This window comes from Physeter macrocephalus, chromosome 5, assembly GCF_002837175.3.
Source record: "Physeter macrocephalus isolate SW-GA chromosome 5, ASM283717v5, whole genome shotgun sequence".
In the NCBI taxonomy this organism is placed as follows: Eukaryota; Metazoa; Chordata; class Mammalia; order Artiodactyla; family Physeteridae; genus Physeter; species Physeter macrocephalus.
Window position 1 is genome coordinate 99533185 of NC_041218.1, and position 25756 is coordinate 99558940.

General features: G+C 37.4%; 1 protein-coding gene across 14 annotated transcripts in view; it reads right to left on the reverse strand.

The window, feature by feature from the left end:
• The window catches only part of COA1 (cytochrome c oxidase assembly factor 1), a 190318-nt gene that overhangs the window by 68943 nt on the left and 95619 nt on the right, over positions 1-25756 (reverse strand). For 4 of the 14 annotated variants that reach the window (XM_055085099.1, XM_028490217.2, XM_028490214.2 and 1 more), the window contains one exon: positions 16543-16660. The exons of 9 other annotated variants lie outside the window; for them this stretch is intronic. In XM_055085099.1, the coding sequence (XP_054941074.1) occupies positions 16543-16613 (71 nt within the window). In that variant the 5' untranslated portion in view covers positions 16614-16660. Of the gene's footprint in view, positions 1-16542; positions 16661-25756 lie in introns of those variants that run through there. One more of the 14 variants, XM_028490218.2, reaches the window with a different exon arrangement.

Here is a 25756-nt window from a genome sequence, read left to right on the forward strand (position 1 = left end):
GTGCTCCGCAACGGGAGAGGCCACAACAGTGAGAGGCCCGCGTACCGCAAAAATAAATAAATAAATAAATAAATAAATAATAAAAAGTAGAGAAAAAAATTTCATCTTTTATATTACTGAAAAGAAAACCTCTTTTATACAAATTCTTAGAGTATTTTGATTTGAAAGCTAAAAATGCATGCAGTATTATTAGAATCTTCAGTGACCCTTTATTCTCTATACCTTGAACCTGTTTACATTCTGGTTTGAGCTCATTTATTCTATGAGCCTTCCTAAGAATTCAAGGGTTAAAGCATAATCTAGAAAAGAATGCCACTTAAATTTAGTGGAGAAAATAGAGAAATTTTACTTATTTAAAAAAGTATGAGGGGAGAGGGGATAGGACTAGATAAGAATGACCATTTAACTGTATTAGGAATACTGGTGTGCAATAAGATATTTTTTAAAAAGAGGAAAAGATTTTTTAATATCACCATTATTAATACTAATTGATATAGCTGATATGACTGTATAGGAAGATAATACAAAGAAATCACTCAAAACCAGTACCAAAGAATCAATGAGGTTAATCAAGTGTGATATAAATGATAACCATAAAAGCCAACGTTTTTGTAAATACTCAGCAATTAGAAGAAATTTGAAAACAATATTCCATTTCCAATTTGAAAAATAAATATATTAAAACTTTTTAAATTTAATAGAATGTATATAACTTTTATAAAACCACAAACCTCCCGGGTTAAAAATAAGGTTTGAAACAATAGAAAAAAATACCCAAAAAAGTGATAGCTTCAACTGTTTACAATTAAGACTTTTCTACAATGAAAACTAAAACAACAAATGTGTCATAAAATTTCATTGTACTTGTCATCTTTAAAAAAAATTATACTGTTTGTAGGTCACACAAAAACTTGGAGCATCTGAATTTTCAAGGACAAAGTCACTTTCTGTATGTGTGCTGGCTAAAACGGCCCTTATCTAATCTTTAAAGAGTTCAAATTTATATCATCAAGCCCCAAATTAATCATTATTCAAAGGACATATGCAAATGCTAACAAATGAGATGGAGAGGTAAGAAGGATAATCTCATATTGAATATTTACTGGGCATTATAAAGCTGGGTAGTTCTTTTCTTATTTTTCTATTGAAGTTGAACACAAGAAGAAAAGCACACAGAACATAAATGTTCAGCTCAGTAAACTAGAACAAGCAAGCATCCATGTAACCACCATGGAGGTCTAGAAATAGAGCAATGCCAGTACCCACAAGTCCCTTCCTGATCCCTCCCGATCATTAACGCCTTCTTCCTCTCCAAGGGGAACTATCAGGACTTGTAAACACTGCGATCATACAGTATATATTCTTTAGCATGTGGGTTCTTTTGCTAAACATTATGTTTTTGAGATACATCCATTTTGTTGTGTGAGCTGAGTTTGTTCATTTTCGCTTACAATATTTTATTTCTAGGCAGGAACATATAATAATTTACTTACCTACTATATCACAGATGCACATTTTCCACACCTCCCCAATATGAAGCTAGACCAAATAACGCTGCTATAAGCATTCACATACATACCACTGCGTTGCACCACTTCTGTGGGGAGTGGAACAGCAGGGCCACAACGTATACATACATTCAGGTTCAACACTGCCAACTAATTTACCCGAGTGGTTGTACCGATTTATATTCCAGCAACAGTGTATGAGAATTTCCTTGCCCATATTCCTACAAACTATTATTAGACCTTTTAATTTAGTGTTCTGGTAGGTATATAGTAGTTACATGCCATTAGGGTTTTAGTTTGCATTTCTCTAATGACTTGTGGTCTTGAGCACCTTTTCTTATTTTTACTGGACATTTGGCCATCCTTTTGGTGAATTGCCTGCTCAAGTCTCTCACTCATTTTTCTATTGGGTTGCCTTTTTCTCACTGATCTGCAGTGACCCCTACCCCCACCCTACTGGCACAGTCACCCGTCACCTCCAAGGAACCGTAACTCCAACAGTGAAGATACTACCACAATGAAGACCCCCTGTGGGCAAGTACTAGTCTACGTCATCTCACTAATCCCAGCCCTGTATGGATAACTATCCCTATTTTAGAGATGAGGCAAAAACACACAGCCAAGAAATGAGACAGCCTGGGTTCAAGTCCAAGTCTGCTCTGGGGATCCCAAACCAGGCACCCCTCACTGCTCTCCTGCCACCATGTGCCCACAGTCTCACTGCTCACCCAGGAAGCCTCTTGGCTGCAGAGCACATCCCCAGGCCTGTTCCTCAGTATTCTAAATCCTATCATGCCTTTATTCATTCCACAAACCCTGTGAAAGGAAAATCAAAATGAAGTCGGTATTGCTAACAGAGCTCTCTAAAATGCAGCCAAGAGGCCACCGAGGAAGTTGAGACTTATACACGTCTCAGCCCAGATGGAAGAGCTCTTTGTCAGACTGCTGCAAATATCTTCTCCCACTCTGTGGCTTGCCCTTTCACTCTCTTAAAGATGATTTGTGAGGAACAGAAATTCTTGATTTTAATAAAATCCAGTTTATAATTTTCCTTTTGTAGTTAATACTTTTTGTGTGATCTTTAAGAAAACTTCACATACTCTAAGGCCACATATTTTCCTATACTGTCTCCTAAAATATTTATTGTTTTGCCTTTCACAAATAGATCTACAATCCACTGGGAATTTATTTTGAGTGTGATGTGAGACAGGGGTCTTGTTTCACTTTGTTCCAAATGAATATACATGATGCTCTAGCACCATTACTGAAATACATTTCCACTGTTCTGTGTGCCACCTTTCCCATAAATCAAGTGTCTGTATACACATACATTTGTTTCTGGATTCCTTATTCTGTTCCACTGATCTACTTAACCAAGAGTATTGTGCATCCTTGTACCAACAGAACACTGTCTTTATTAACCTAGCTTAATTTTCATTAAAAATCTTGAGGCCTATCAAACAAGTTGTTCCACTTCGTTCTTGAAAAGTGTACAGGCTTTTCTCAGCCTTTTGCATTTTTCATATAAATGTATCTCTTTTAATGATTGTCACAACCCTGTAACTAAATCTTATCAACCCACTTTAAAAAACATGGCAAAGCAACCCTAAAGAACTTATATAACTTGACCAAGGTCATAAAACTGCACAGCCTAGATTTGAACCCAGGAGTGTGTTTGTGCAAAGGGCATACTTTACAATATCCTGCATGCCTATAAACTTACACGTGAAAATGTTAAGCCTAAAAATATACACAAGTAAAAATAACAATAAAGTATTTTACTACCTATTCAACTTATTATAAGTAACGTTAAGATAACTAATTCTACCAATGCTGGCAAATTTATTATGAAATTGGCACAACAGTACCAATTCTGCCAATAGAAGTGAAAACTACTACAATCCTTTTAGAGTTCTAAGAAACTAATAGTGATTACTACTAATAAAGATACAAGAGAACTTGATGTCCTGAAGGATTGGTTTAGTTACTGCCTGCTTAAAGCCCGATTGTTATAAAATGTGGGTCATGTCTCACTCCCGTTCTAGTGCTATTAAGGAGATGAAATGGATAGATCTTTGGTAGGTAAAGGAGAGAAAAGATTCATGGACAATTCCCAAATGCCTGGTTTGAGCAAAGGGTACTCATAGAATTAATACTCTATGAACTAATATTTCTTTAGCAACTAGGCACTGCGGTAAGTGCCTGACATAAATTATCTCATCTCATCCTGCCAACTCTAGCAGGTATTACTGCTGCCCCAAATTACAAATTTTAAAAAAAATAGGAACAAGAAAGAAAGTACAGGATATCAGATCTTAACTGAAACCTTCAGTTGCTAAGTCCTTTCCACCATAACAAATTGCTAATAACCATGTGATATCTATTTCACAGCTGAGCTGAAAAACTAGATTTTCCACTGGGGAATATACAAGTGACTGGAAAACAACAGCCAGGCAGCTGTCAGAATTTCATTGTAACTGAATGTAGTAAGTCACATGGGAGCCTTTTGACATTACTGCCCCTAGCAAAGTCACCTTTGAAAACAATACTACATTTGTTTGCTTGGGGTTTTCTGCCTTTTTTCCCCCTTAAATGCTGGCACTGTACGCTTAAAAAAAAAAAAAAAAAAAGATGTTTAGCTCTTTAATCTATGTTAGAAACCATGTAATAGCTCCCCCCACACTTTTTACAATCCCACTACAGTGACAGCAGAAATCTTGGGATTTGGTTTTTAACATATTCTGACACAAATTAAAACTAGGTATTACATGTATAAACAACAAGATCCTACTGTATAGCTCAGGGAACTATATTCAATATCCTGTGATAAACCATAATGGAAAAGAATATGAAAAGAATATATACGTGTATAACTGAGTCACTTTGCTGTAAAGCAGAAATTAAACACAACAGTGTAAATCTACTTCAATAAAATTTTTAAACAACAACTAGGTATTACAAACTCATGAAAAGATAAGGGATCATTATGATACACCTTGGTATAACTGGGCAGAAGAAAATAATTTTCTTATATACATAAGAGGATTGGAATTACAAGTAGGGAAGAAATGGATCTGCTTCATTCTGTACTCTTTAGACCACATTAGTAATACTGAGCAATACACTTACTCAATCAGAGTAACAATTTTCCTACTGTATAGCTCAGGGAACTATATTCAATATCCTGTGATAAACCATAATGGAAAAGAATATGAAAAGAATATATACGTGTATAACTGAGTCACTTTGCTGTAAAGCAGAAATTAAACACAACAGTGTAAATCTACTTCAATAAAATTTTTAAACAACAACTAGGTATTACAAACTCATGAAAAGATAAGGGATCATTATGATACACCTTGGTATAACTGGGCAGAAGAAAATAATTTTCTTATATACATAAGAGGATTGGAATTACAAGTAGGGAAGAAATGGATCTGCTTCATTCTGTACTCTTTAGACCACATTAGTAATACTGAGCAATACACTTACTCAATCAGAGTAACAATTTTTATCTAAGAGTAAGATTTATAATGTAGAGTCCTGGAAATTATTTACAAAGTTTCTACTTCATTGGGTCTGAAGATGGGGCCTAGAAATTTGATTTTTTAAATGTTTCTAGAAAACAGCCAGAAAACAATTAACAAATGGCAATAAGCACATACCTATCAACAATTACTTTAAATGTAAATGGACTAAATTCTCCAATCAAAACACAGTGGCTGAACTGATTAAAAAAAAAACAAGACTTATCTAAATGCTGCCTACAAGAGACTCACTTCAGGTATGAGAACAAACACAGACTAAAAGTGAAGGGATGAAAAAAAAGATAATCCATGCAAATGGAAACCAAAAGAAACCTGGAGTAGCCATACTTAGACAAAATAGACATTAAGACAAAGACTGTAGTAAGAAATAAAGAAGGCCATTACAAAACGATAAAGGAGTCAATACAACAAGAGGATACATGTGTAAATACTTATGTGCTCCCACCACAAGAGCACATAAATATACAAAGCAAACATTAACAGACCTAAGGGAGAAATAGACAGCAGTACGTTAATAGTAGGAAATGTTAATACCACACTTTCACCAATAGACAGATCATCTAGACAGATAATCAATAGGAAACACTGGCCTTAAATGACACGCTGACCAGATGGACTTACAGACATATACAGGATATCCATCCAAAAGCAACACAATACACATTCTTCTCAAGTGGCATTGGAACATTCTCCAAGATAGATCATATGTTAGGCCTCAAACAAGTCTTTTCTTTTTTTAATATATAGATTTTTATAAATTTATTTATTTATTTATTTTTGGCTGCGTTGGGTCTTCATTGCTGCACACAGGCTTTCTCTAGTTGCGGCAAGCGGGGGCTACTCTTTGTTGCAGTGCACAGGCTTCGCAGTGCGTGGCTTCTCTTGTTGCGGAGCACGGGCTCTAGGGACGTGGGCTTCAGTAGTTGTGGATCATGGGCTCAGTAGTTGTGGCTCACGGGCTTCAGTAGTTGCAGCGCACGGGCTCTAAAGCACAGGCTCAGTAGCTGTGGCGCACGGGCTTAGTTGCTCTGTGGCATGTGGGATCTTCCCGGACCAGGGCACGAACCCGTGTCCCCTGCATTGGCAGGCAGATTCTTAACCACTGTGCCACCAGGGAAGCCCCAACCAAGTCTTTAAAAAATTAAAAAGACTGGGGCTTCCCTGGTGGCGCAGTGGTTAAGAATCTGCCTGCCAATGCAGGGGACACGGGTTCGTGCCCTGGTCCGGGAAGATCCCACATGCCGCGGAGCGGCTGGGCCCGTGAGCCATGGCCGCTGAGCCTGTGCGTCCAGAGCCTGCGCTCCACAACGGGAGAGGCCACAACAGTGAGAGGCCCACGTACGGCAAGAAAAAAAATAAATAAATAAAAAAGAATGAAATCACATCAAGCATCTTTTCTGACCACAAAGCTATGAAACCACAAATCAATTACATGAAGAAAACTGGAAAATTCACATATTTGTGGAGATTAAACAACATGCTGCTAAATAACGGATGGTCAAAGAAGAAATCAAAAGAGAACTCAAATTACCCTGAGACAATGAAAACAGAAATACAATTTATCAAAACTTACAGGATGCAGCAAAAGTAGTTCTAAGAAGGAAGTCCATAGCAATAAATGCCTACATCAAGAAACAGGAAAGGGGCTTCCCTGGTGGCGCAGTGGTTGCGCGTCCGCCTGCCGATGCAGGGGAACCGGGTTCGCGCCCCGGTCTGGGAGGATCCCACGTGCCGCGGAGCGGCTGGGCCCGTGAGCCATGGCCGATGAGTCTGCGCGTCTGGAGCCTGTGCTCCGCAACAGGAGAGGCCGCAGCAGAGGGAGGCCCGCATGCCACCAAAAAAAAAAAAAAAAAAAGAAACAGGAAAAATCTCCAAAAATCTAACAAGACACCGGAAGGAACTAGAAAAAGAACAAATGAAGTAAAAAGTTAGCAGAAGGAAGGAAATAACAAAGATCAGCACAGAAATAAATGAAATAGAGACTAAAATGAGAACAGAAAAGATCAATGTATCCAAGAGTTGCTTTTGTTAAAAGATAAACAAAACTGACAAACCTTAGCTAGACTCACCAAGAACAAAGGAGAACTCAAATAAATATAATCAGAAATTAAAGAGAAGATAGTAAAACTGACACCACAGAAACACAAAGGATAATAAGACTACTATGAACAATTATATACCAACAAATTGAACAAACTACAAGGAATGGACAAATTCCTAGAAACATACAACCTAACGAGACTGAGTCATGAAGAAATATCAATAGAATACTGAACAGACTGATTGCTAATTAGGAGATTGAAATAATAACCAAAAACCTCGCAACAAACAGAAGTTCAGAACCAGATGGCTTCACTGGTGAATTTTACAAAACATTTAAACAATACCAATCCTTCTCAAACTATTCCCCCAAAAAAATCAAAGAGAAGAGCACACTTCCAAACTCATTTTACGGGCCAGCATTACCCTGACACCAAAACCAGACAAGGACATTAAAAGAAAAGATAATTACAGGTGAAAATCCCTGATGAACACAGATTCAAAAATCCTCGACAAAATATTAGCAAACCAATTCAACAATCCATTAAAAGGATCATATACCATGATCAAGTGGGATTTATTCCAGGGCTGCAAGGATGTTTCAACATCCACAAATCAATCAATGTGGTACACCACATTCACAAAATGAAAGATAAAAATCTTATGATCATCTTAATAGATGCAGAAAAATCATCTGACAAAATTCCACAACCATTTATGATAAAAAAAGAAAACTCTCAATGAAGTGGGTAAAGAAGGAATGTACCTCAACATAATAAAGGCCATATATGAAAAGCCAACAGCTAACATTATATTCACAGTGAAATACTGAAAGCTTTTCCCCAAAGATAAGGAACAAGGCAAGGATGCCCACTCTAGCTACTTTTATTCAACAGATTATTAGAACTCCTACACAGAGCAAGAAAAAGAAAAGGCATCCAAATCAAAAAGGTAAATCAGAAAGTAAAACTGTTACTTTTTTGCAACTGACATGATATATACAGAGAAAACCCTAAAGACTCCACCAAAACACTGTTAAAACTAAGAAACAAATTCAGTAAAGTTCCAGAATACAAAACCAATAATAGAAAAAAATCTATTGGTTTCTGTACACTAATAATGAAATATGAGAAAGAAATTCAGAAAACAATCCCATTTACAACTGCATTAAAAAGAATAAATACCTAGGAGCCAATTTAACCAAGGAGGTGAAAGACATGTGGACTGAAAACAATCTAAGACATTGATGAAAAGAAACTGTAGAAGATGAAATAATAGAATGGAATGAAATAATATCCCATGTTCACTGACTGGAAAAATTAATATTGTTAAAATGTCCATACTAACCAAAGCAATCTACAGAGTCAATGCAATCCCTATCAAAATGCCAATGGAATTTTTCACAAACATAGAAAAAACAATCCTAAGATTCCTATGGAACAAACAGACAAAAATCTTAAGAACAAAGCTAGAGGCATCATGCTCCCCAATTTCAAATCATATTACAAACCTATTGTAATCAGAACAGTATGGTACTGGCATAAAAACAGACACATAGATCAATGGAACAGAATACAGAACACAGAAATAAACTCATGAATACATGGTCAGTTATTTTACAACAAAGGTGCCAAGTATATGCAGTGGGGAAAGAACAGTCTCTTCAATAAATGGTGTTGGGAAAACTGGACAACCACATGTAAAAACAATGAAACTGGAACACTATCTTACATAACACAAAAGTCAACTAAAAATGACTAAAGAATTGAATGTAAGAACTGAAACCATAAAACTCCTAGAAGAAAACATAGGTGGTAAACTCTCTGACATCTGTCTTGGAGATGATTGTTTGGATTTGACACCAAAAGCAAAGGCAACAAAGGCAAAAATAAACAGTGGGACTACATCAAACTAAAAAGCTTCTGCACAGCAAAAGAAACCATCAACAAAATGAAAAGGCAAGCTGCCAAAAAGGAAAAAATATTCCAAATCATATATCTGATACAGAGTTAATATCCAAAATATATAAAGAACTCATAACTCAATAGCAAAACCACGATCTGATTTTAAAAAATGGGCAGAGAATCTGAATAGACATTTTCCCAAAGAAGACATACAGATGTCCAACAGGCACGTGAAAAGATATTCAACATCACTTAATCATCAAGGAAATGCAAATCAAAACCACGATGAGATATCATCTCACAACAGAATGGCTATTATCAAAGAGACAAGAGAGAAGTGTTGGAAAGGATGTAGAGAAAAGGGAACCCTAGTGCAGTCAGTAGGAATGTAAATTGGTGCAGCCACAATGGAAAATGGTATGCAGATTCCTCAAAAAAATTAAAAATAGAACCACCATATGATCCAGCAATTCCAATTCTACGTATTTATCCAAAGAAAATGAAAACACTAGCTCAAAAAGATCTATGCATCCCCATGTTATTGCAGCATCATTTACAGCAGTCAACATATGGAAACAACCTAAGTGTTCCTCAATGGATGAATGGATAAAGAAAACGTCACACTCACACTCACACACTCACACACTCACACACACACACACACAGGAATATTATGTAACCAAATAAAAGAAGGAAATCTTGCCATTTGCAAAAACATGGTTGGACTCTAATGGCATTACACTAAGTGAAGTAAGTCAGACAGAGAAAGACAAATACCATATGATCTCATTTACATATGAAATCCAAAACAAAAAAAGAAGTTCACAGATACAAAGAACAGATTGGTGATTGCCAGAGGCAGGGGGTAGGGGGTGGAGGGTGAGCAAAATAGATAAAGGGGGGTCAATAGGTACAAACTTCCAGTTATAAAATAAATAACTCATGGGGCTGTAATGTACAGCAAGGTGACTACAGTTAATAATACTATATTGCATACTTGAAAGTCACTACTAAGAGTATATATATAAATATCGAATCATGTTGTATACCTAATACCAATAAATTGCTATATGTCAACTACATTTCAATTTTCTTTTTCTTTCACCTGGTAAGAATCACTTTATTAGATCAAGTGAAAGTCTCAGGAGTATTATAAATGGAATTGTAAGAGGAGACGCAGGTTGGAAGAAATGGGCCTTTGCAAACAGATCAACTGAATCAAGCCCGGAAGTCAATGAATTGCATACCATCATGTAACAGTGATAGTTGTAAAAAATAGCTTTTTTTGAAAAACTATGTGTTAATTGTGTACACAAATAAACAGGAGTAAAATTTAGTTTCCTCCCTCAGGAGATTATAATGTCATTGGGGAAACAAATATATCAAATGGCTACAAAACAAGGCAGAATTAAATAAATGTTTAAAGGAGCAACAAGGTATGCATTGTAAAATTGTAGAGGATAGGGCTATCATTCTCCATTTGAACATTCCAAGGATAATACAAACACAATGACCCAATATAGAACTCATCATTTTTGCCCAAAACAGTCTACCTCCTATACTCTCTATCTCATTCTATCTTTACTCATAAATTCTTTTTTTTAATTTAACTTTATTTTTTTTATACAGCAGGTTCTTATTAGTTATCCATTTTATACATATTAGTGTATACATGTCAATCCCAATCTCCCAGTTCATCACAGTACCACCCCCACCCCACCCCCGGCCACCTTCCTCCCTTGGTGTCCATACGTTTGTTCTCTACATCTGTGTCTCAATTTCTGCCCTGCAAACCGGTTCATCTGTACCATTACATTTCAATTTTAAAAAAAGAAAAAAGTTTCTATTTCATATGTATCAAACACATATCCTATATATATATACACATATACATGCATATAAAAAGAAATTAATACAATAAACTCTCATATACCCACTGCCCCTGTTTTAAACACTGTTCTTTACTGCCCTGCAAACCGGTTCATCTGTACCGTTACATTTCAATTTAAAAAAAAGAAAAAAGTTTCTATTTCATATGTATCAAACACATATCCTATATATATATACACATATATATGCATATAAAAAGAAATTAATACAATAAACTCCCATATACCCACTGCCCCTTTTATACATATTAGTGTATACATGTCAATCCCAATCTCCCAGTTCATCACAGTACCACCCCCACCCCACCCCCGGCCACCTTCCTCCCTTGGTGTCCATACGTTTGTTCTCTACATCTGTGTCTCAATTTCTGCCCTGCAAACCGGTTCATCTGTACCATTACATTTCAATTTTAAAAAAAGAAAAAAGTTTCTATTTCATATGTATCAAACACATATCCTATATATATATACACATATACATGCATATAAAAAGAAATTAATACAATAAACTCTCATATACCCACTGCCCCTGTTTTAAACACTGTTCTTTACCGGGACCTTAGAAGCCCCCTGATCTCATCCTCTTCCCTCCCCTAAGGTAACTGTTATCCTGACTTCTGACTTCTGTGTTAATCATTCCCTTGCTTTTCAGATTAGTTTTGCCTTTAATACACATATACATACATACATATATAAACATATATATCCCTGAACAATATATTTTTGGTTTTTAAAAACTTAATAGAAATCACAAACCTAGATACACAAGAGCATGGTACCCTTATAGATGAAGGACAGTAAGGAAAGATTGGGAAAGATAAACTGAACAGTCTCTGTGTCACTGTCCAGTTTCAGCTTTCCAGAAAGCTAAGAGAATTCGTCTCTGGAAAAGTTATGAGTTATGAGGCCAAGTTATGAGGCAAAGACATGAATCCTGGAAAACACAGTTCAACCACAGTCAAGGATTCTAGCTGGGTAATGCAGGCTAGTATCATTGAACTTACAACAGAAATACAGATGAGACAGCAGGCTCTGTTCATCTTTTGTTTCTAAGCTCACTATGGCCACCCACCAGAACTTAGCAGTAGGTCAAAGCAGAATATATCTGAGAGGTGAAACAAGTATCCTCAGCTGAGCCACACAGCAGGGCATGAGGGGAAAGCTGGAACTTCCATAGTACATAGTCAAGACAAGCTAAGAACAGATAAATTCTGGATCAAGCTCACCAGAGTACTCTGCCCTCAGGTTAAAACGACAACCGTGACAGCAAGCACCTTGGTAATTCTGCCTTAAACACTTCTAGGTCCTGATTCACAGCCCTCCAACTGGAGTGGTTGTCCTCTACATACAGTACACAGCCAGCACCTTGGAATCTCCTGAAAGTAGCTCTGGGGATTCCCCTCATCTCCCTCCTTCTTGGATCTCCTCTTTCCTATACCCCACTGTCTTCCTTCTTTCTTAATTTACTCTCAATTGGTGTTTCTCATTTCTCATCCTCCAATAGCTTTTTTTTTTTGGCCGCACCACACGGCTTGCAGGACCTTAGTTCCCCAAGCAGGGACTGAACCCACGCCCTCGGCAGTGAAAAAAGAGTCCTAACCACTGGACCGCTAGGGAATTCCTTCCAGTAGTTTTTAATAAAAGGGACAAGAGAAGTAACTATTTTCAGACCTTGCATGCCTGAAAATATCTTTATTCTAGTTGGCCATCATTTGGCTGAGTACATACTTCTAAGTTCAAAATCATTTTCCTTCAGAATTTTGAAGGCATTGCTCCACTGTTTTCTCATTTCTAGGTTGCTGCATAAAAATCCAAAGCCATTCTGATTCCTTATCCTTTATACATAACCTGTTTTTTGCATTCTCGAATCATCTCTTTGCCTCCCAGTGTTTCGAAATTTCCTAATAATGTATCTTAGCATGGGTATATTTTCACTTATTCAGTCGGACACTCAGTGGGCACACTCAATCTGAAAACTCTAACCTTCAATTTTGGATAATTTTCTTGAATTATTTATTATTTTCTCCTTTTCATTTCCCCTATTTTATCTGGATATTCTTGGTATGGGTATTGAAATTCAGGAATATTCTGCTAAGTGTTCTCTCATTTATTTTCCATGTGTCTTTTCACTCTACGTTTTGGGAGATTTCCTGAACATTATCTTACAGTGCTCCTAAAATTTCATTTCTACTATAAAATTTTAAATTCTTTTCTTTGTTTTCTGATTACGCCTTTACAAAATCCTTTTTTTACTTCCTCCTCATCTCTTATCTCTTGTAATATATTAATAACGGGGAGAGGTTTTTTTCCTCCTTGCAAAGTCTCTTCCAAGTGCTTTTCCCTGTTTGTTTCCGTTCCCATCTTCCATCTTCAATATAAGAGGCTCTCCTCAAATAACTGGTAATACTTGGGTGTTTGCTTATGATTAAGAGCAAGGAACTAAAAAGCTTGTAATTTAACTTGTGGGTGGGGCTTGGTAATGTCGATCTTCAAAGAAATTCATGTCAGGTGTTTTCTCTAGGGCTACTTAGAAACCCCTGAGAATATTTCAATCGCCTATTGGCTACCAGCATTCTATGAACCTAGAAGAGAAATGGAGATGAGGGTGGGAGCAGGGGTGGGGCAATGCCCCCAGATTCAGTATGCATAAATCATTTATTCTTCTATTTCCATCACAGTTATGATTTTTATTTCCCAATATTATTTCCAAATTCTTTGGGATTTGGAAACAAGAAACCGAACTTTCCCAAATCACAAGGTATACTCTATTTTTCATAAGCTTCACTTCTTCTTTTTTTTTTTTTTTTTTGTGGTACGCGGGCCTCTCACTGTTGTGTCCTCTCCAGTTGCAGAATGGAGATGAGGGTGGGAGCAGGGGTGGGGCAATGCCCCCAGATTCAGTATGCATAAATCATTTATTCTTCTATTTCCATCACAGTTATGATTTTTATTTCCCAATATTATTTCCAAATTCTTTGGGATTTGGAAACAAGAAACCGAACTTTCCCAAATCACAAGGTATACTCTATTTTTCATAAGCTTCACTTCTTCTTTTTTTTTTTTTTTTTTTTTGTGGTACGCGGGCCTCTCACTGTTGTGTCCTCTCCAGTTGCAGAGCGCAGGCTCCGGACGCGCAGGCTCAGCAGCCATGGCTCACGGGCCCAGCCGTTCCACGGCATGTGGGATCTTCCCGGACCGGGGCACGAACCCGTGCACCCTGCATCAACAGGCGGATTCTCAACCACTGCGCCACCAGGGAAGCCCCTCACTTATTTTTAAATAATAATGACTGACCATAAAAATACATAATGAATCATTTTTCTGCAATAAGTTTACAATAAAAGTTTCAAAGGTTTTCTGTTTCTAAAAAAATCCAGTAATAAATCCATGCACACTTATTATGAACCAATATACTGTGATAAGATTATGTATCAGAAAAACATGTAAAAATGATCTCTATCTGAATTAGTCATGGGATGATAAAAGACTTTAGGAGAGAGTGATATCATCACAACGGCGAACAGGAGTTTTCTACTGTCATCTCCCCAAAGAACACCAATTATGATAACCACCCACAGACAAAAGAGCCTTTGTAGAAATCCAGGAGTCCAGGAGAGATGTTCCAACATCCCATTGAAACAAAGAAGACCAAAACTACCCTTTGAGGAGAGTAAGAGGAAATGTCTGACTTAACGTACCATCTCTCCCACAAGGGGGCAGAGCTCAGTGCCAAGAGAGCCCTTCTTGCCCAGTGATTTCTCCTGCAGGGGAACATGAGAACATGTGAGTGCTTGGCTTCACCAGCTGTGTGGGACTCCGCCAATGAGGCCCATCTCTCTGGCCCCATCCAGAATACTGAGTTGTGAGCTCAGGGCAGTGAGCGGCTAAGAGAAAAACAGCCAGGGGTCAGTAGTGAACATCTCAAAGTGACAGAGATCATACTAACCACTTTGTGGACTCTATTATAGGTCTGCCCATGAGCTACTGGGAATGCCTCTCCAGGGCAGCCCCACAACTGGTTCCTGGGCACCCCCAGCACCCCACATGCCTCACCCATAAACCCTCCCACCCACAGACAGCTCCCTGCATGCTCCCCATGGCAGCAAGAGCAAGCCTTTGCAGATGGCTAGTGAGCATGCCTAGAAAGCCAATTTAGGAGAAACCACAAACTTGAACATAGAGCTCTGGCCTAGGGAAAGCAAAAGGGAGGCTGTCAGCACCCACTGAGCTTTGTAGGACCAAAAGAAGGCATATAAGCTTAAGAATTCTGCCACAGAAGAGTACAACGAATGTGGAGCAAGTGTACACATAGAAGAGGTATGAGAAAGCCTCAGAATCCCTAATGGGTGACAGAAGGTATTTCTCTCTAAAAGCCACTCAGTAAAGACTGGAGGAGGTAACTGCTTCTTCAAATGTGAAGACACAATGCAAGATTTCAAGGAATATGAAAACTCAAGAAAACGTAACAATACAAAAGAAACAATATTTTCTAGTAGCCAAACCCAAAGAAATGGAGAACAGCAATTTACACAATAAGAATTCAAAGTAGTTGTTTTAAGGAAGTTCAGGGAGCTACAAGAAAACACAGAAAGACAATTCAATAAAATCAGGAAACAAAACTTTTTTTAAAAGAAGACAAGTTTTACAGAGTGATAGAAATTAAAAAGAACCAAACAAATTCTGGAGCTGAAGAATACAATGAATGAAATGAAAAATACAACAGAGAACATCAACAAAATGAATCAAGCAGAATGAATCTGTGAAGTAGAAGGCAGGACTTTTTAAATTATCCATTCAGAGAAGAACAAAGAAAAAGAATGAAAAAGAATAAGGAAAGCCTATATAAACTATGGGACACCATTAGGAGAAATAATCTATGTACTACTGCAGTCCCAGAAGGGGAAAAGAGGGAGAAAGGGCAGAAAGCTTATTTAAAGAAATAATGGCTGAGAATTTCACAAATCTGAGGAGAGATTTGGACGTCCAAGTTCATGAAACTCACAGTTCCCCAAAAAGATTCAATCCTAAATGTCTTTCTCCAGAACGCATTTCAAAACTGTCTAAAAATCAAAGACAGAATTTTAAAAGCAGTAAGAGGAAAAAAAAAGAATCCTCACTTATGAGGGAATTCCCATAAAACCATCAGTGGATTTCTCAACAGAAACCTACAGGCCAGGACAGGGGATAAGATATACCCCAAGTGCAAGTACTGAAAGAAAAAAAACTTCCCATCAAGAACATTACCTGGCAGGGACTTCCCTGGTGGCGCAGCAGTTAAGAATCCACCTGCCAATGCAGGGGACACGGGTTTGATCCCTGGTCCAGGAAGATCTCACATGCCACAGAGCAACTAAGCCAGTGTGCCACAACTACTGAGCCTGCCCTCTAGAGCCCGCGAGCCACAACTACTGAAACCTGCCCTCTAGAGCGCGCGAGCCACAACTACTGAAACCTGCCCTCTAGAGCCCGCGAGCCACAACTACTGAAGCCCGTGCACCTAGAGCCTATGCTCCACAAGAGAAGCCACTGCAATGAGAAGCCCATGCACTGCAATGAAGTTGTGGCCCCGGCTCGCCACAACTAGGGAAAGCCCGCATGAAGCAACAAAGACCCAACGCAGCCAAAAACTAAAAACAAAAACAAAAAAAATTACCTGGCAAAGCTGTCCTTCAGAAATGAAAGAAAGATTAAGATGCTCCCAGGCAAACAAAAGCTGGAGTTCATCACCACCACACCTGCCTTACAAAAAATGCTGAAAGGAGTTCTCCAAGCTGAAATTAAACGATGCTAATTAGCAACATGAAAATATGCAACAGACTGGTAAAGTAAGTATATAACCAAATTCAGAATATTTTAATACTGTAATATGTTGGTGTTTTAACCACTTAACTCCATATATAGAATAAAGGGCAAAAGTATGAAAAATAACTATAGCCACCATTAGTTACTTGTAAACTAGTTATAAATTCTGACATCAAAAACGTAAATGATGGAGAGATAAAATGGTCATTTTTGTATGTATTCAAAGTTAAACTGTTATCAGCGTGAAATAAACTGTTATATCTATAGATGTTGTATATAAGCCTAATGTTAACAAAGGACGAAAACCCGGCAGTAGGTAAACAAAAGATAAAGAGAAGAGAATCAAGCTATGGAAAATCATCAATTTACAAAGGAAGAGAGCAGGAGAAGATAGGAACAAGGAAACTACAAAACAGCCAGAAAACATTAAGACACTATTAGTAAGTCCCTACCTATCAATAATTACTTAATGTAAATGGATCAAATTTTCCAATCAAAAGGTACAGAGTGGTTGCACAAGTAAAAAACAAGACCCAACTACGTGACGCATATAAGAGACAAACTTCAGCTTTAGGTACACACATAGTCTCAAAATGAAGGGACAGAAGGGATATTCCATACAAATGGAAACCAAAAGAGAGCACAAGTAGCTGTATTTATTTCAGAGAAGATAGACTTTAACCCAAAAGTTGAAAAAAAGAGACAAAGAAGATTACTATATAATGACAAGGGGTCAATTCACCAAGAGGATAGAGCAATAATATGTGTGTTTGAATGTGTATGTACATCTAACAATGGAGCAACTACATATCTTAAACACGTACAAAGGGAGAAACAGACAACAGTGCAATAATAGTAGGGGACTTTGGTGCCCCACTTAAATGGATAGATCACCCAGACAGAAAACCAGTATATAGAACATCCCACCCCCAAAGCAGCAGAATACACATTCCCAAGCATACACAAAACATACTCCAACTCAGATCATACATGCAGTCACAAAACAAGTCTTATTTAGTAAATTTAAAAAACTGAAATCATACCAAGTACCTTTTTCCGAACTAGATGGTATGGAACTAGAAATCATTAACAGGAGGAAAACTGGAAAATTCAAAAATGTGTGAAAATTAAACAACACATCCCTGAACAACCAATGGATTAAAGGAGGAATCAAAAAGAAAATTTAAAAAATCTTGTAACAAATGAAAACAAAAACACAACATACAAAAATGCATGGGTAGTGGGAAGCTGCCGCATAGCGCAGGGAGATCACCTCTGTGCTTTGTGACCACCGAGAGGGGTGGGATAGGGAGGGTGGGAGGGAGGGAGACGCAAGAGGGAAGAGATATGGGAACATATGTATATGTATAACTGATTCACTTTGTTGTAAAGGAGAAACTAACACACTACTGTAAAACGGTTATACTCCAATAAAGATGTTTAAAAAAAATGCATGGGATGCAACAAGTGCAGTTTTAAGAGGGAAGTTAATAGCTCTAAATGCCTATATTAAGACAAAAAAAAGATCTCAAATAAACGACCTAAACTTATACCTCAGGAAACTAGAAAGAGAAGATCAAACTAAGCCCAGAGTTAGCAGAAGGGAAGAAATAACAATGATGAGAGTAGTAATAAGTAAAGTTGAGACCAGAAAAATAACAGAAAAATCAACAAAACTAAGAGCTGGTTTTTGATAAAATAAACAAAATTCAAAATCCTTTAGCCAAAAAAAAAAAGAAAAGAAAAGAAGACACAAACAAAATCAGAAGTGAAAGAGGAGACATTACATCTGATACCACAAATACAAACAATCAGAAGAGACTACTATAAAACAACTGCATGCCAACAAATTGGGATAACCTAGAGGTAACGGACAAGTTCCTAGAAACAAAAACCCTACCAAGACTGGATCATGAAAAAACTGAAAATGTGAACAGACCAATAAGGAGTAAGGAGATTGATTCAGTAATAAAAAAAAAACTCCTAACAACAGGAACAGCTGGTTTCACTAATAAATTCTACCAAATATTTGAAAAAGAATTAATAACAATCCTTCTTAAACTCTTGCAAACAACAAAAGAGGAGGAAACTCATTTTACCAGGCCAGCATTATCCTGATACCAAAGTCAGATACTGACACTACAACAGAAAAACTATAGGTAAAAATACCTGATGAATATGGATACAAAAATTCTCAGCAAAATACAAGCAAACTCAATTCAACAACACATTAGAAGGTCACCACATTCAATTGAAATTTATCCCCAGGATGCAAGAATGGTTCCACATCTGCAAATCAACAAACGTGTCTTAACAGAATGAAGGTTGAAAATCATATTATCATCTCAATAGATGCAGAAAAATCATTTGACAAAAATTCCACATCTTTCATGATAAAGACTCTCAACAAAGAGAGTACAGAAGAAACATACATCAACATAATAAAGGCCAGACAACAGTTAATATCATACTCAATGGTGAAATGCTGAAAGCCTTTCCTGTAAGATCAGGAATAAGACAAGGATGCCCATTCTCACCATTCCTATTCAACACAGTACTGGAAGTGTTAGCCAAAGCAATTAGTCAAGAAGTGTTAGCCAATGCAATTAGTCAAGAAAAGGAAATAAAGGGCATGCAAATCAGAAAGAAAGAAGAAAAGTGTCTCTGTTTGCAAATGACATGATCTTATATATAGAAAATCCTGAAGACTATACCAAAAACCTGTTAAAACTAATCAACAAATTCAGTAAAATTACATGATACAAAATCAACATACAGAAATCGACTGCATTTCTATTCATTCACAATAAAATACTGAAAAATAATGAAAACAATCCCCTTTATAATAATACTGAAAACAATAAAATACTTAGAAATATATTTAACCAAGAAGATAAAAAATCTATATTCTAAAAACTATAAGACACTAATGAAATAGATTGAAGAAGACACAAATACATGAAATTATATCCCATGATCATAAATTATATCCCATGATCCCAAGAAATTGAAGAATACACAAATAAATGTAATTATATCCCATGATCATAAACTGGAAGACAACACTGTTAAAATGACTATACTGGGACCTCCCTGGTAGTCCCGTGGTAAAGAATCTACCTTCCAATGCAGAGGACACAGGTTCAATCCCTGGTCAGGGAACTAAGATCCCACAGGCCACGGGGCAACTAAGCCTGCGCGCCACAACTACTGAACCCATGCACCTCAACAAGAGAACCCACTTGCCGCAAACTACAGAGCCCACACGCTCTGGAGCCTGCACGCCACAACTACAGAACCCACGCGCCACAACCAGAGAGAAGCCCGGGCGCTGCAACTAGAGAGAAACCCGAGCCGACCGCATGCTGTAACAAAAAGATCCCACATGACTCAACAAAGATCCTGTGTGCCACAACTACGACCTGACGCAGCCAAATAAGTAAATAAATAAAATTACCATACTACCCCAAAGCCATCTATAGATTTAATGCAATCCCTATGAAAATTCCAATGGCATTTTTTACAGAAATAGAAAACAATTCTAAAATCTGTATGGAATCATGAAAGACTTAAATAACCAAAGCAATCCTGAGAAAGAAAAAAAAAAACTTCCTGATTTTTAACCATATTACAAAGCTATAGTAATCAAAACAGTATGATACCGGCATAAAAACTGACACATAGATCAATGAAACAGAATTGAGAGCCCAGAAATAAACCCATGCATATGTGGTCAACCAATATTTGACAAGGGAGTCAAGAATACTCAATAGGGAAAGGACAGTCTCTTCAATAAATATTGCTGGGAAAACTGGATATTTACACTCAAAAGAACAAAAGCAAAACCCTCTCTTACACTACTCACAAAAATGAACTCAGAAATGGAATACTGAAGACTTAAATGTAAGACCTTAAACCATAAAACTGCTAGAAGAAAATAAGATTACAAGATCCTTGACATTTTCTTGGTAATGATTTTTTTAGATATGACACCAAAAGGAAAAATCAACAAATGGTACTACATCAAATTAAAAAGCTTTGGGACTTCCCTGGTGGAGTAATGGTTAAGAATCCACCTGCCAATGCAGGGGACACAGGTTCGATCCTGGTCTGTGAAGATCCCACATGCCACAGAGCAACTAAACCCATGCACCACAACTACTGAGCATGCATTCTAGAGCCCATGAGTCACAACTACTGAGCCTGCACACCACAACCACTGAAGCCAGCGTGTCCTAGAGCCCGTGCACAACTACTAAGACCATGCACAACTACTGAAGTCCACGTGCTCTAGGGCCCACATGCCGCAACTACCAAGCCCGTGTGCCACAACCACTGAAGCCCGTGCACCTAGAGCCTGTGCTCCACAACGAGAAGCCACTGCAAAGAGAAGGCCGCGCAGCGCAACGAAGAGTAGCCCCTGCTCACCACAACTAGAGAAAGCCCACGCGCAGCAACGAAGACCCGATACAGCCAAAAATAAAGAAAATTTTTTTTAAAAAAACAACTGTTGCACAGCAAAAGAATCAACAAAATGAAAAAGTGATCTACAGGAGAAAATATGTGCGAATCATCTATCTCATAAAGGTTAATATAAGGAACTCATACAACTCAATAGTAAACAGCAAATAATCTGATTAAAAAATGAGCAGAGGACCTGAATAGACATTTTTCCAAAGACATACAAATGGCCAACAAGTACATAAAAAGATACTCAACATCACTAAGTATCAGGGAAATGCAAATCAAAGCCTCAATGAGGTATCACCTCACACCTGTTAGAAAGGGTATGATCAAAAAACAAGAGGTAAGTGTTGATAAGAATGTGGAAAAGGGAACCCTTGTGTATTTTGGGTAGTAATGTAAATTGGTAGAGCACTATGGAAAACAGTGTTGAGATTCCTCAAAAAATTAAAAATAAAACTGCCATATGATTCAGCAATCCCACTTCTGGGTATACTTCCAAAGGAAATGAAATCACTGTGTCAAGAGATATCCATACTCCCCGTGTTCATTACAGCATTATTCACAATACGAGGACATGGAAATAACTGAAGTATCTACTGATAGATGAATGGATAAAAAACAGATATATACACAAACACTAAAATATTATTCAGTCATTAAAAAAACTGAAGGAAATTCTGCTATTTGGGACATCAATGGACCTTGAGATCACTATGAGTTGAAATGAGTTAGAGAAAAACATTTACTGTATGATATCACTTATATGTGGAACCTATAAAGCCAAACTCATAGAAACAGAGAATGGTGTTTGCCAGGGGCTGGGGATTGGGGAAATGAGAAGATACTGGCCAAGAGGTACAAATTTCCAACTATAAGATGAATACATTCTGGGGATCTAACGTACAGCATAGTAACTACAGTCAATACTGTGTTATATACTTGAAAGTTGCTAAGAGAGTAGACCTTAAATGTTCTCACCACACACCCACACACAAATGGTAATTATGTGAGGTGACAGAGGTATTAACTAACCCTACTGTAGCAATCATTTCGAAATACACGTGTTCCAAATCATCACGTTGTACATCTTTTTATTTTGGAGTATAGTTAACAATGTTGTGCTAGTTTCAGGAGTACAGCAAAGTGATTCAGTTATACATATACATGTATCTATCCTTTTTCAAATTCTCTTCCCATTTAGGTTATTACAGAATATTAAGCAGAGCTCCCTGTGCTATACAGTAAGTCCTTGTTGGTTATCTATTTTAAATATAGCAGTGTGCATCTGTCAATCCCAAACTCCCAATCTATTCTATACCTCCCCCCCCAATCCTTCTCCCCAGTAACCATAAGTTCATTCCCTAACTCTGTGAGTCCGTTTTATAAATAAGTTCATTTGTATCATTTTTTTAGATTCCACATATAAATGATATCATATGATATTTGTCTTTCTCTGTCTGACTTACTTCACTTAATATGATAATCTCCAGGTCCATCCACGTTGCTACAAATGGCATCACGTTGTACATCTTAAACTTACACGTTATACATCAATTATACCTCAAGAAATCTGAGGGGAAAAAAAGACCTTATAAAAGAAACATTAATACAAAATAAATGCCAAATAAAAATCCTTGTAAAAGTTGAAATACTATAAATATTTAGAAGTTATCATTCTAAAAATGAAATTTTTAAATGTACCATGTATTACCTGTCCTGTTCAATAGTCTTTCATAACAAATAATCCAGATGCAGAAAAATTTCATTCATTTGTGTTGACATTGGTCAAATTCAGAGTGTATCAAAAAGCATCCCTCAAGTTGAGTGTTAGGGTACACACTGCTTCATATAAACTCCTTTTTTTTTTTTTACAACAAACTATTTTGTCTGCTTACTCTGGTTTTTGTTTTGCTTTGAAATATTGCTTTTACTATTTCAGCTTTTAGATTAAATTCTCATTTCATATTGGAGTATTCCACAAAAACTTTCAAACCTTCTTTTCAATTCCTCTGTTATTTCCAAAAAAAAAAAAAAAAAAAAAAAAAAAACCCCAGTCTATCAGTGAATATGCTGAACTTGAAAACACCAACAAACATTACTGGGTAATATTTATATATGCAACATTGAGATCTCATAGCAAGGTTAACAGTACTACACAGAATATTATGTTGTAACTGCCAGTTTACAGATTTATTTTGCTCCCAAATATGTTATTTCTGGGGACACCACTCATAGGATTTATAATGCATATAAACTTATTTTACTTGTAAGAATATCTGTTAGCAGCAGGTAGAGCATGAAAACATATTTATAAGATGGCAACAACTATGAGTAAGACCAACTGATTAAACCATGATGCTTTTCTCCCAGATGTTTCTGTCTCAGTTCCCAGACCTTTACTTTCTACTCAGTGTCAGCATGCCCCTTGCTTGCTTTCCACTTGATGCCAGTGGAACTCTCAGAACCAATGGTATCCAATAATATGTTAAGCTTTAATTCTTGGGAAATTTTAAAATCCTTTTTTCTGTTTTCCTGACTTTAAATGACTTTCCTCAGGATTTGGGATTCGAATAAACATAAAATTTCCTGAGAAATTCTAGGAATGCTTTCCCGTAAGGAAATGCTACTTTATCCAGAGATCATCGCTTTGAGCCTTCAGCATCTGTCCCAAGGTGAACAGCATCCGTTGGGAGTTACTAATCAGCAATATTCACCCAGTCTTCCTTATTTTATCTCCCTTGTATCCCAATTTCCAGGAATACCTGGCACTGCCCAGTTCTTGAGCTTCTTGAGGATTTACAGGGTAAATATGATTAGTTTCAGTTTCTCCTTCTGCCAATTTATGGGTCATGATTCTTGGGGGTCGAGATAAATTTCCATTCACTCTTGCTTGGGCTTTTCAGTTTTTCAAATTGTACTGTTCTTATCTCCTTTCCTAACGTTCTGTCCTTTGGATCTTTACTATAGTTTTAGTGGGGTTTCAATAGGCAGCAAGATCAGAAGTCAATCTACCATCTTAATCCAACAGGAATCTTCATTTTTAACAAGTATCTTAAGTGACTGTGTTGCAGGTAGTCTCAAAACACACTTTCAAACACTAAACTAGAAGACAGTCAGTAGACAGTGCCCAGAAGAGTGAAAACACTGAGAAATACTTGAAGAAGCTGAGAAGGTTTATCAAGGGAAATATGCTGGGAGCTACAACAGCTACTTCAACAGCTAAAGAGCTAATGGGGAAAGAGAAGTTAGGCTTGTTCTCTATGCCTCCAAGGAAAGCTAGAACCAGTGTGGGGAAACTGCAAACCAGAGATCTGGTACAAGATAGAGAAGGACTTCTTAACAGACAAAACTATCCCCAAAAGGAATGAATTGCCCTGGGAAGCAAGAAACTCAAGAACAGGCTGCACAACTATCACTTATTCGGGATGCCACCAATAGCATCTAAGCCCCAGATGGTGGTGTGGTCCAATTGGTTGCTGAGGCAAGACTCACACACGTGAAAAACAAAGAATGCATAATTAAATACTAGAAGAATGAAATTACAAAAATAGAGTCATTTTAGACACACTGAGCGAAAGCTCTCAAATACAAAGGATTAGCCACACTTGGAATACAACAGCTAATGACTGCCTCGTCCTAAATTTCCTTTTCTCAGTCAGAATATAATTTTTTTTTTCCCCACAGAATCTGAACTGAGATGTGCATTTATCCCTAGATTTAAGTTGAGGAGTTGAAAAGTGACAAAGCGATGAGTTCCTGATTGCTATGAAAATGTCCCCATGAGCCACGAACTTTAATAAATTACTAAGCCATCATTTCTTTACCTAAAACGCATGTTGGCTTAAAAACAGGTCTCCCTGTTCTATTCTCCTCCCCTCCTCCAATCAAGGAATAAAGAGAGGATGGAGCACAGTGAACAAGGGAACAGTGGCATGATGTGAGGCTGTAGCAGTAAGCAGAGAGGCCAGATCAGGGGGTGGGGCTGGAAGGGAGGATTGTTGTGGATCAAGTTAAATATTTCAGATTTATTCTAAGTATAAAGGCAAATTATAGAAGAGTTTCAAGCAGGAGTTTGACATGATCAGATTTTATATTTTTTAGAATATCTTCTGTGTGAAAAATAAAGTATTAACACATTTGGGCAGACCAATTAGAAAGCAGTATCCAGGTGAGAGATAAAGGTAGTTTGGACTAGGATGACAGAGGTAGAGATGAAGTAACCAGGTTTGAGAAATTCTACCTAAGAGGTAGAATTAAGAGAATGTGGAGAGGTCTTAAAGATGATCCCAAGTACCTTGCATGAGCATCTGGATAAATGGTGGACCCAGTTCCCAGGGGAAGTATATACTGTCAGATGTAAGCTGCTGGAAGTATAAGGAGAAAGGGAATCCCTTTTTGAGTGGATTAGGTTTGAAAACCTGTGAGTCACCTAAGTGTGAATGTCTCACGAGCTCCACTTCATCATTTCTCACTGAGTATCTCCATTAAAGCTTCAAACTCAGGATGCTGGCAATCAAAATCTGTATCTTTCTTCTGCATCTGCTGCATCTGCTGATTAACTAATGCCACCAGTTGTGAGGGATGTTACAGATGGGGTT